The sequence below is a fragment of the Ceratina calcarata genome, unplaced genomic scaffold (genome assembly GCF_001652005.2).
Source record: "Ceratina calcarata isolate Rehan_Ccalc_2016 unplaced genomic scaffold, ASM165200v1 scaffold7.2, whole genome shotgun sequence".
Taxonomy (NCBI): Eukaryota; Metazoa; Arthropoda; class Insecta; order Hymenoptera; family Apidae; genus Ceratina; species Ceratina calcarata.
Window position 1 is genome coordinate 436,414 of NW_017178268.1, and position 13,320 is coordinate 449,733.

Here is a 13,320-nt window from a genome sequence, read left to right on the forward strand (position 1 = left end):
ATGATTAAACGACAGAACGAAGCCTATTTAAATTTTTCCAATTGATATCATAAAATGTTTATTTTGTTATTTGATATGATAAAATGTTTATTTTGTTGTTTATTAAAAGTTTCTCGATTAACGTTTGAAAAATGTGACTTTTAATAGGTGATGATGGATTGGTCACGGCCAAGTGCAGCAGCGATTTCTATCTTGAACAGGAAAACTCGGAGACTCGCGGTTCTCTCGGTAGCAATAAACGAGAGGTAAATTATGATAATAATTTAGGAGCAGTGCGCGCCGCGTAGACAGTTCCATTTTAAATGAGGGCCCCCTGAACTCGATCGCTGTAAAGATATGGTCCAAGGCGAGCGAGAACTGTTCGACTCGCCTGGGGCTCGACGTTAAAAAGTAACGGGTTGAGAGATGACAAGTCTGTGACGTCGTTTCCACAAATTCGATCTGCAATTATCGCTTCAGGCTTCAGCCAATTAAATCTTATATGAATATTTGATTCTGCAATCATATATCTCGATTTATAGAGTGATTAAAAGAAATGTTTAGTCACTTCCGAAACGACGTTTTATTTGAAACCGTAATTCGGAAAATAATTAGGATGGAAAACTTGAAACGAGACACCCTGCGAATGAAGCGGGAGAAGCTTCGGTTCACGACATGAGCCACTGGTTGCTCGATCGAACGAAACGCTTAGTTAGTCGACCTACTTACGTCTGACCACTCCCTCGGCTCCTTTTTTCTCCGGTTTTTCCTTTCCTTTCCTTTTGGTTACCCGCAGAGCCGTGAACCTTTGCTACCACCCGTTTATCACTTATCCGCGTTCGCAAAAGCCGAACAATGGACACTTGGGGCATTTTTTCAGAATTTTTTTCTATCTTTTCCGACGAATGTAAGTCACGTTAACTGTGAGAGATCGATGATACGATTGCGATGAAATTTCAATATAAATTTGAATACAGAAATTATTGTGATTTGCAGGACTGCAAATGAAATGATTTAGCAAATTCAAGAGGCTACTTTGCAGGGAAACCGAGTGCACCTGCACTAATTCCCTGTTTGTATTATTGAAATTCAACAGTGAAAATCCGTCTGTATTTAAATAGGTAATCGGATTCGGGTGAATGAAAAACAGGAAGATCGGCGATGGACAGAGGGGCGAGTATCTGCATATAACTGCGTGGTATCCGTATAGCGTTTGCGTAGCGGTACCATGCGTGGGTCGAGGCATCGGTAACAGCAAGGTGACACGAAGCCACATGGCTTACGTAATGGAGGTTGTCCCTCCTTCCGTCGCTGCGATCGTTAAGTCTTCTTCTTCGATCACGAGGACACCTCCTCCTGTCCATTTTCTCTGTCTGACTTTCTCAAGTCGATTTGCAACAACGTTTCGAAGAAAAATTGACACAATGTGATACGAACATGATTCATAAGAAAAATTGTTAAATGTAAAGTTAGTAACAATGAATCTGAGCCAGCTCGGGCCTGTGTTAATTTCTTCTAGGGGGACAAAATTCGAAATGAGTAATGAGTCTATATCTTGTGTTTTTCAATACTAGATTTTGACATAATGTTTGAAAATGAAAACAATTTTAACATACGCACATTACCACCCCCTAAATTAAAATTGTTTTTATTTTGACGAGTTAAGATTATGTCAAAATCTAGCAGCATCAATGCCAGATCGAGTTTTGAAAAACACAAGACGTAGACTTATTACACGTTTTGAATTTTGTCTCCTTAGGAGAAGCTGGCTCAGGTTCATTATTACTAGCTGTACAGAATCACGAAATCATGTTTAAATCTCATTCGTCAAATTGATATCATAAATCAATCTAATGATAATAATCTTGTTGGAATTTCTTTTCAGGTGATTAGAAAAAGTGTTACCCCGTCACTGATGTTTATTTCAACATCTTAACAAGATTCATTTAACATTCATCATTTGGTATTTTTACGTATATCTTTTAAATGAATTATGGATGTACAGAAGCATTAGCATTCGTTTTACGTGCATATGTAGATGTACCAAAAATGACACTGCCTACACATACATTCCCAGAACCTACTAACAAGAAGTGAATCTTGCAAATTTTCGCGAATTCGAATTCACACGATTATTGCCCTACTATGTTAGTCATGTTACGAATCTAAAAATAAACAGCCACAAATATAAGACTTCGCGTACATTAAAAAAGATGAACTTCAATTATTATAATTATGTTATAAAATGAAATAATGAGTACTTTCGAAAACAAATTATATAGTCGTACGTCTCAGGTAATTCGAAAGCTAAATGTTGCTATATTTATCAAGCTTCCAGTCTGTGTGAAAAATTACAAAACGATGACATTTAAAACATTATTACTTCGTAATTAGGTGATCGAAAATCTGAAAAAATCTATGTGCTTAATAAAGCATAGTCTATATTCGTTTCGTCACGTTTTGCAAGTATTTATCGTTACTCGATTAATTGCAATGACCGAAGAAGAAAGGTATTTTTCTCATGCCAACTTCATCACTCCAATATCGAACTATGTTAAAATTAGCGAATTTGGATTGACGTTTCGAAAACGAGATGATCAATAGATTCAGGATTTTGTATTTATATCCTGGATTAATCTTGTAGAACATTTCAAGCAATTTTCAACACTTTTGATTTAGGGAACGGCTATATTAAGTATCGTTCGTAACGATTTTTTGTCGATTAGAACGCGAGTCAGAGGAACGTGTTTTCGAGATCGATGGGGAACCTTGACATTCGTCGCGCCGCGCTGGCGCACGCGGAAGCGTGTCCCACCTCTCGTTTCGCAGGAAACGCGCAAGAAAAACCGGTACAGTGGCACTGCACTCGGCTCATAGATTCAATACCAAAGTGGAAAATTTTTTCCTCCTTTTTCCCGAGACGCGGTTACAGCTGTTTCGCAACAAGCCACGCGCGCGTCATTTTACCTTTTCTATCCTCAATGCGTCATTTCTTATCCGAGTCTCGTTACAAATCTCATTAAAAATCGTTTCACACAGAGACTAATCCAGTAACTTTATATCCCAATTCAAATACATAATGTGTATATATTATAATATTGATGCCCATTCCTTGTAACAGAATCGTATTTGCAATTATACATTTTAATTGAGAAAGGATGAATCTGATTGGACATTATGAAGATGTGCCAGCTTAAAGAGAATATGTAAATCGTGGAAGGAGAGGTAGATATAATGGATCGATTAAGCAGTCAGCGTGCTATTCAGTCTCATTCAGATCCCTGATTCAGATAAATCCGCAGCGATTATGGCTGTAACGATGATTAATTGTTTTTCCCCTTAAAGAAACATTTCAGGCTTCTTACATCTTTCGAATGTGACTCGTGGCGGTATAAAAACCGGAGACCAAAGTTGCTCTTCTAATTACAGTATTCTGCAACCGTAATAACTAGACCGCGAACACTTTTATGTAAAAAAGAAATTTTATCGTTGGAATAATCATTCACGTTTCTAGATACGTCGATATCTCATGTACAGAGACACCTGTTTACCCTGGAACAACGTTATTTAATCGGGACGAATTGAAATGATCTCTAACGACGGAACGAATTGAGAACCAAGATCTGATTAGCATGATATTCGCGAGTTAAACGAAAGTGCTCGAGACATACAGGTGCGCTCGCGCATCTGCCTGAAAAAATGTACGCGAAGGAAGTTAGGCATTATCTAAATAGTCGCGAATCATCGGCGAAGATAGGGGGGCGGGCAGCAAAGAGAGAGAGAGAGAGAGAGAGAGAGAGAGAGAGAGAGAGAGAGAGAGAGAGAGAGATTATTGGCGCGGATTGGCAAGGACTCCGCGACAGATTTATCGAGCCGAGCGTTTTCTGCACTTGGCCCCTTTGCTTCGAAAGAATTTCGGTCACGGCCCTCTTGCGCCATTAGCCTCACGGTAGTCGCTAATGCGGTTCTCTCTGTCTGGAAACCTGTGCCTTGGCTCATACGTGTTCGTTACATATGTGAAACAGGTGAGCTGTGTGCGTGCACGAATCAACCAGACGCGGCCGTGCTCTTCTACCTGCTCACGTCGCTTTCGACTACGAGCCAAACCTGTTCCACGGAGGTCCGTGTCGTTCCAAAGCCAATCGACGTACCTAGTACACCTTTCACCCTGTTCAATTTCATCCCTCTTATCCAATTCTCTCTCACTGATTAACTCTTCTGATATTCAATTTACAGTTTTATTTGTTTCATCTATAATCTTATCACAGTTTATTAGAATTTATAGAATTAATATTCACTCCTGTGGTAATACGATTTACTCTAAACTAATTCTAATACATTTTTTTTAATTTATTTACTTATTTATTTATTTATGTAGGAACTGGTTGGTAAGAAACTTGAAGCATCGAAAGTAGCGAGGTTGCAATTGACGTGGGTACGAAGGCCCCCGTAGAACGTACCCACATACCTGTGCACGCGTGAGGACGCGCACACGATAGCGCGGAGTGCACGCACGATGAGCACGGTGCATTGTAATTCGTCACAATGACTGCACATCCTGGTGTACTAGCCTTTGGCACAGGTGCGCGATTACCTGCGTGTCAACGACAGAACCAAGCGAACTGCGAGTGTCTATTCCCACTCGAGTTTATAACATAGACTTTGGAAAGTGACACGATTTTCAACAGGGATCACTTCCGCTTTTACCACTTAGAACGTTTATAGTCAAATAAAATTTATTTTGATTATTTCGTAAGAACTAGCAAAAGTGTACAATAGCAATGTTTCATAATGGGAAAATATCAAAAATGAAATAATATAGACTTTGGAAAGTGACACGACTTCCAACCGGGGTCACTTATTGTTAGCGCTTTTACTATTTAAAACATTTAGAAATGGAATTTTATTATTACGTATAGAAGTATAGTTATTTCATAAGAATTGGCAAAAATATAATATTTAAGTATGGAAAAATGTACAAAAATAACGCAACGTTTCATAATTAGAAAGTTGCAGGGTAGCAATTTAAGAATTTAGCAAGAATGTCCTTTACTTCTTTCCAACGCAAAGATATAAAAAACGAATCCTGTCGAATCGAAAAATTGATTGCACTTCGAAATATTATTTTATGAAATCCAGTCGAAAATTCTCACGGGACTTTCGCTTAACTGATTTGCGTCGTTTTTTTTTTTCTATGCATATTGCGCGGTGAATTCTTAGTAATGCCCGTCGTTAGTCTTCGTCGCGTCGAGCCTGACGCATTCCACGCGCACGGTGACACTGCGATCCTTTCTTGACGCGGTTTAGTAGAATGCGCGTACATCGCACCGTAAACTATATAAAACAACCAGTGATACTCGGTCTCGACGCAAACTTAATAAACGAATCGAATTTACAATAAATCAGGTGCTTTTCATTTTTTTTGCAGTGAGTTAAAATTTTGATGTGAACAGAAATTGGAATATTTTCTATATTACTTCTACAAGAAATTAATTTTAACCATTTATGTCGAGTGTAAGGCATTATTTTGTTGACGGAATCTTTGAGAAAATTTTATGTGTAAAGAATACTTTATTCAGGGACTGTAACGCCTTGAGAGCTACTTCCCTTTATCGTCTAATTTCCATAGGCGATGATAAATCCTCGTACACGTAGCGCGCGATCCGATAAGAATTCTGATTCGAGGAATGTGAGAGCCTGGTCGCTTTTCTATTTACGACACCGAGACCTTCCATCCTCTGTCGAAGATTCTAATACCGGTGCGCTCGCCTTGGCCGTCATGGAATCACAGGCATTGGCGACCGAGACACGCGCGCGTGCTCGCTCCGTTGCGCAATTCTCCAAGAGAACCGTGCGAAACTTAAAAAAATTCTTATTGTAACGGATGGTCGCGCTCGCATTGTGCAATACCTTGTAACTTGCCAAATTATACCATAACGACGGTAACGGGTTACTTCGTATAATGTTCAGGAGAAAATAAATTACATTCACGAGAATCGTGCGCTTTTATCAGATTTGCTTAGAAGAAATCCTACGTGCAATCATACAATTCAACAGTTTAAATGTTTTAACTTAATGAATTATTAAATTTTCATTTTGTTTCGTTGACGATAAATAAAATCGGTGGAGGAAAAAATCGATTACGACCTTTCAGTTATTACCTACAAGAGACATGAAGTTCTCAACGGAATTCATTTAAGTACCTCAATTTGTTTTATATACTAGAAACAAGAACAGCGAACTTGCTTTGACGTCTTCAAAAACGAAATACAGATTTAATATATTTTGCAGAAAAGATAAAAGATCTAATGAGAATTTGGATGTCTTTAGTCGATTTTAAGATAAAATTACGATGTTAAGCGGATTCCATTAACACTGTTTATTCAGAGTCCCGCCAATCAGTATTTGCATGACTCCTTTTTTTGACACGATTTTCTTTTACTCGGTAAGCTTTCACCGTGTAAAAAGTCAGACGGATCTTCTTTATTCAAACGATCGTCTCTGTGATTAAAATAATATGCAGGGTAGATCAATAAAAAATGTCATCTAGACTAAATTATTTTCGGATTTTATGATTTGTTAAAATAAAAGAATTTGTAAATTCAATCAGCTTGATCAATTTTATTGAAAATTCGTACGAAACTAGTTTTAACGAAACAGTTAAAGCGTTGAAGTAGCTGATAATAACAGAAAAGGCTTGAATACTGTTTGTGCGGTCATCAAAGTCTCCGGTAGCGCACCGAACGCTCCGCACAAAGCATAATAAAAAGGAATCTGCGTGCTTTTACAATGGCGGACACGTCACTGTACAGATTATCATCCTGATAAACTGTTGACTCTGATCTAACGGGTAGACGTAATAAATCTGCAAAGTGCGACGACTCGCATGTATTAATATTCAATGGTTTCTTTATCTTCGTTTAACGGGACAATGAGAACGAAGCCGGAACAATTGTCCTATCCTCGCGAGTCATTCCGCAAAAAACCGTTGAAGAAAATGCAAGCTGCACAAAATGCAAAAGTAATAAAGTTTGATGAACTTATTAATCGAGATTGCATCAATCAATTCTTGTATTTTACCAAATTACAGTTCATTTTAATAACTCTTCTTCATGCAATAATTAAATATTTCTGTTATACATAAAATTATTATTCTCTGCGAAGGTTTGAGAATTTTTAATTAACCGAATCGTTGCTACACGCTCGGCCGATTTTATAGGGAATGAATGTCTCCGTGGAAGATAAGCCGGTGAATTTACAACCGCGATGATCGCTAATAAAAGCCGGAACCGTTCGATTTTTATCGGGTAATAATTGGGATACGGTGACGCGTTACAAAGGGAATAAGCTTTCGGTGCCTTTGACGCTAATTCTTTTCGTCGCGCAGAGGCTTGCACATTGTATAGTACAGTTTAATTGACACGCGAGCCGTTTAATGAGTTAACGTCGTCGGCGAGCGAATTTGCACCTGCGAGCCGCGTGATAATCGACGCGAGGCCATCGACATCGAGGCCGAAACGAAACGAGCGATGCGGGAGAAAAAAGAAGAAGTAGGGGACCCGAGAAAAGGAGGAACCGGTTCCAGTCGTTTTTCTAAACCAGTTTAGGACAGACTTCGGTTGCTACTCACTATACCGTTGTAACCGCGCCAGGCTATCATCGAGACTCCAGCCCCGGGTCCAAAACCCAATTAGCCTGTCTCCCAATTACATAACTGAAAATCAATTTCGATATCCACTTACTACGGGGAAACGAATAAAGAACAGATATACTTTGCTAACTCCATCATGCTTGACTGAAAAACAACCGACTTCAGATTTTAGGAAGATTGTATAGAACAATGTCTAAAAATCCACATTAATTGACATTTCACATGTTTTAAATTCCACATTTATTAACATTAAAGCTACCGACAGTTTTTGTACACTAATTTACCACATAATTTATATCTTTTAGATTTTAATGCAGATTAGTGTTGATTGACACCCTTGTTGTCACCCTAATTTGAACAATAATTAAGAATTTAACAATATGATTGAACCGTTCTCTTATATCTTGTAGAAGAATTTAAAGCAGTCAGTTGACCAATGCAGGGTAGGTTTACTGTTAAGGTTTTATGAGTCCTTAAATAAAGACAATGACAAATCATTCAAACAATAATTATTAGATATAATATTATATTAATAGAACACTGTGCAAAATTTTGGATATTTTGGGAATCTGTTAAAGAGTTATTCAGCACGTACGTGTTAGATTTAGTTGTTACTCGCCCCAAGAGTCTGGGATAAATTCCGTGGAGTAAGTTCACAGTCCTCTTACCAGAAGGTCTCATTTCTTTCTCCACTCCGTGACCAGACCCTCAGATTATTAGGATACAACATGTAGAATGGCACCGCTGACGAATCCCTTCAATGTGCAATATACTTCGTATTGCTCGAGCTCGCTAGAACTCTCCGCGCTTCCGCCGGCAATCGTCGGTCACGGATATCTCTACTTGCACGGACGGATGTCTCCGTCCTTTGACATACAATGTGTCCAATAAAAACTATGCTGCGCATTCCTGACCTCGACACGTACAATCGTCCTTAAAAATGACTTGCTGTTAACGTACGTTAAAATTTTGACGTAATTTTCATTTATGAAGAAATATAGATATAATAATGTCAGAATTTAATTATTTTGTATAATTGTACAATAGATGTTCTAAGAGTATTTTATAGTTGAAATAATATCTACTTGGAGGATATTATTCGAGATAAATAATAAAAGTGAGCAAAAGTAAGAACTGAAGTACTTATAGACAATGTAAACAATTTCAAATCAGTAAGAATCATATCAAGCAGAGCCAAAATCATATATTAGAATATTAGTAAATATACTAAAGATGAAACAGCTAAGTTTCTAAGGCACTATTAGCCCCCTTTTTTACCCATATTGTTATTTATTATTTATATATTTAAGAAAAAAAGAACAACTGTCTAAGTACTTATTACATATTATTATTATTATCTAGAACCGAGTGCGAACATAATGTAAGTCTGCGTGACCCCCAGAGTTCCTGTTATAGCCATATGGCTCATACATTCTAAGAAGTGTAAGGGTTTTCTTATTTTCATATGTTCCCATAGCTATAATATGTATTATTGAAAAGAAAAATTAGTAAATATATGCTAGCAGCAAGTCGTTTTTTGGGACGATTACGCTTATCGGGGTGGACACGTGGGGAATGTGCGGTCTGGTTTTCAAGAGTTGCTGATATTCGGTGCATTGTGTCTATCAAACGACAAATACATTCTAAGTAGAAGTAGAAGCATCGATAACCGACGATTACCGGCGGAAGCGCGGAGAGTTGTACGATTCGAGCGGTACTCTGTTGCACATCAAGGGGATTCGCGTTGTGGCCGATGTTTGAAGCCATGGTGCTGTTAGTGTGTAATAAAAGTATTCTCAGGGTCTGGCCACGGAGTGGGGAAAGAAATGAAACCTTCTGGTAAAAGGACTGTGAGGAACAGTACGGCACTTACCCTAAACGCTCCGAGGAGTACGAAACGATCTAAATACCTAACATGTATGTTAAGAGTTCCCTGTGACTTAAAGAGTCACGTCGAATAATCTTATAAATCTTACTTATCTGTAAATATTATTTTTCCTAAAAGTTCATCGTTTCAAACACTGGACATCTTCTAAGACTCAGTTTCTCATTACTTAAACATTTGGCAGAGATCTTATCTATTATCTTATCTAACAGCCTCAAATAATAATTAAAACGTTAACATTGTGAGAACACAATTTTCTTTTCCTTTTTATTTCTTGTAGAAGAGTTTTGCAACGGTCATTTGACCCCTACATGATAGGTTTAGCGCTAAATTGATACCATCGGTATCATATTATGAATAAAAAAGTCAGCGGTGAAAAATAAAACAGAAGAACAAGAAGTAATATAGCGCCGCAGGAAGATTAGTCATTTGTTTTGCTTCGCATACATTTGTGATTTATTATCGGATCTCTAAGAAGACTCTTATTCCTGCGCAATCTCCAATTCGCGGAAGCGACACGGCAAATGTTGTTTGCACACGGTTGTTTACGCACAATACCGTTGTTCGACGGTAACCCGTTGTTTGACACGCGCCGCGGCCGCGGATGAGACCGTTACGCAATCCATAACGCGTTTTCCAGTCCCAGATTACGTTTTTTGGCTGTTTAGACAAGTCGCGTGATTCACCGCAATTATCGAAGGAAACGTTATTAGCTTCTTTTTTTCCCGAAACAATCAATTAGCATCGACGCAAAAAGTATTCCGTCGCGTCGTTAAAATAAACGAGCACAGATCGAGAGTCCGAGTTTACACGGAACACGTTTAACGAGCAGACCGTTTTACAAATCAAATTTGCGGACGAACTACTAAATTGCGATGGCACCTGTAGCTGGCTCGGGACTCGTTTGCACCTGCGCGGCCGGCCCAAAAATATTCCCGGGCAGCACTTTTTTCTCCCGGGACCGGCGAGTGCAAGAAAATATCAAGGGAATTTTAATGAACCAACGAAACCGGCTTCGCAATCTCTCAACGAATCGATACTTATCGAGTCTACGGGAAAATTGTAATTTTTAACGAATCGTAAAATGGTCGCTTTTACTTCCAATTTAACTGTTACGATAAACGAAAAGAGCATCTGTCGTGTTCATCGAAACTTGTGAAAGTCCACAAATCAGCTCTATATTTCATAAGCCTGTTTAACTTTTTAAGAAGATTGGAAATGATAAACGACCAATACGGAATACAGTCGATGTTATCATTGCATATTTATAAATGAAATTGCAAAGGGAAAAATATAACTGCATTCGCCATTGTATTTGCAGGAAATTACAGCAGATATCCTACTTACATTGATGTTTATTGACAATGAGACTGAGGGGTTCGGAGCTACCAAGAGGACTGTTGCTGCCGGTACAGGGTGACGGCGGGCTCTTCCCGAGATGCTGGGCCTCCAGCAGCCTGAGTTGCTGCTGGTGCAGCCGGTTCTTGATCAGAAAGATCTTCGGCATCTTGAGGGACGTGCGTTAACGTCTGACACACTTCACCCCTATAGTTTCACGCCACCATTCCCACCGCCGGTTGCGTTCCTCCGAACCATCAACCGCACCGATCGAATAATAATCACAGGTAAGATCGTGTCTCTGCCCGCCAAAATGGTATCCAGTTCCAGGGACAATATCACTCTCGAACGAAACCGAGTGTCCGCGAGATGATCCACAAGAAAGGTAAACAAATCGAGTTTCCTTTTCACTGTTGGAACGATCACTGTCAACGAACCACGATAGATCAGAGCCTCTTTGCCCCGGTCAGTCCAACGCCTGTATCTTGCTTCTTCTCGATTATCTCTCTTTGTCACGGATTTACAGTTATCCTGGACAGAGGCCGCGGATTGAGCGAACGCACATGAACAATCGACCTCTGTTGAACGACTGAGAGACTCCGTTGCCCGTCCGCGAGGCGAGGCCGGGCCCCGAGCCTTACCCCCACCAGATACCTCGGTCGCACTCCCACCCTCGCAAGGCCCTCCTTCCCCCATCTCCACACGTCACGCACCTCGTATGGCCCATCCAGATTATTTGGTCGCTTTAGCGGCGCTCGCTGGAGATGGGAACCGCATCGCGGGACCGCGCATGCGCCTAACGGAGCATTATACGTGTGCCCAAGCGTGTGAGACTAGAGTCTCCATCACTACTTCAGGATCATCGTCTCTTTCTAACCGAGACCTTTTCCTACCTGTCCCATGGGTTTTTATTACTTCTAGGATACTTCCAGCCTTTTTGTCTAGGATGTATAAAACTGCAGTGTCAAACGACAACTTTTCGTCCTAATCTTCGGTCCTTTATTTGTTCTAGGCAGGACTGCAGATAAATCAAATTGATTGATTTAATTGAATTGAACACCAATTGGTAAATGTGATTCGGATTTAACTAATTAAAATTACTTAATTAGCTTAATTGGAAGAAAATTGGATTAACGATTGAATTTTTATTCTTAATTGAAGAATATTCCGATTATAGACTGACAATGAGATTTAGAAAGGATTTAACTGTTAATCTGCAACCCTGATCCTAGGATACTTGCATAGTGTTTAAGATTTTTATCTAATAATAAGAGTCAAGATTAAGGATGCTGTTTAAGAGGATTTATAAACACTTCTACAGCTTCTACTTTGGTTTTCATTTCTGCAGCGAAGTTAATCTCATCATCCGGACTACGTGGTCCAGGTCTTTCATTCACGCCTTCCAAACTGGTTCCCTCGCGTTCCTACGAAAACGATAAGCCATCTTCAAGAGAAGCGGTCCTTGATTTATTGAAACCCATGTATTTGTAAATGTCGAATCCACGGAATATCTTGCAAGATGTTCGCACGATTATGAATTTATGATATTAATTTAAAAGAATGTCGACAGAAATTTCTATCATCGATTAAGCATCGTTATTTCATATAGCTTCGATATATGATGCATTATAACTAGACTACGGATTTTATGCATTCATAAAAAAATTTATTGACTAGGAAATATAAAGTATGCATGTAATTTATGAAAATTCATAGAACATAAACTGTTAAGTGTATATCGTAATGATTGAATTCTAAAAAACAATTCTATTTATACATCATTTCTTATATTAATAAAAGTTTTGTTTTGCATAAAAATTCGCTGTCTCATTATAACAGGCTGCGTATTAAACGTTTCTATAAATATATTCCGTTCATAGTATTTATAATATTCGCTGGTCTGAAAACAGAAAGGTAGGCTCGAAGAAAATTCACAACTTCCTCGAGTCCTGTACTATGTACCACCTGTGCGATCCCGCGCCGCAATTGCACGCACGGTTCTCCAATAAACATACGCGGGTACTGGTTTATGACGGACGCGGCTCACGGTTAAGGTTGGGTTCCCGGTCTCTAACCACTATGTCGGTTATGCTGTCAAGCGGTATACACGTAGGTAGCGGCTTAACTCCGAACCGTGATGTTACGACACGGACGTCTACTCTACAGACTGTTTCAAAATCGGATATAAATAGACACTGCAAAGTTTTATGAATAAAATATTTTTGCAGATGGAAAATACTTAGTTCAGACATTTTTATAAGTTATACTACACGGGTGCAGACATCTACTGTACAGACTGGCTCTAAATCAAATATAAATAGACATGGAAAAGCTTTATAAATAAGACATCTTCACAGATGAAACATTTTTAGTTATTTCCTTTTTTCATTTAATGGAGTTCTATCGGTAATAAAATTAATCAAATTTTAATGAAAGCTGGTATACTTCTAAGTAAAACTTTTAAAAG

The 13,320-nt window shown here is 38.8% G+C and overlaps 1 protein-coding gene across 5 annotated transcripts in view; it reads right to left on the reverse strand.

Annotated features, from left to right (window-relative positions):
• Nucleotides 1-12,520, reverse strand: part of LOC108630136 (transcriptional regulator ovo) — a 23,351-nt gene extending 10,831 nt beyond the window's left edge. For 3 of the 5 annotated variants that reach the window (XM_026817808.1, XM_026817809.1, XM_018033203.2), the window contains exon 1: nt 10,863-12,519. In XM_026817808.1, the coding sequence (XP_026673609.1) occupies nt 10,863-11,022 (160 nt within the window). In that variant the 5' untranslated portion in view covers nt 11,023-12,519. Of the gene's footprint in view, nt 1-10,862 lie in introns of all 5 variants that reach the window. The other 2 variants (XM_026817810.1, XM_026817811.1) reach the window with 1 other exon arrangement.
• Between the last annotated feature and the right edge of the window lie 800 nt (nt 12,521-13,320).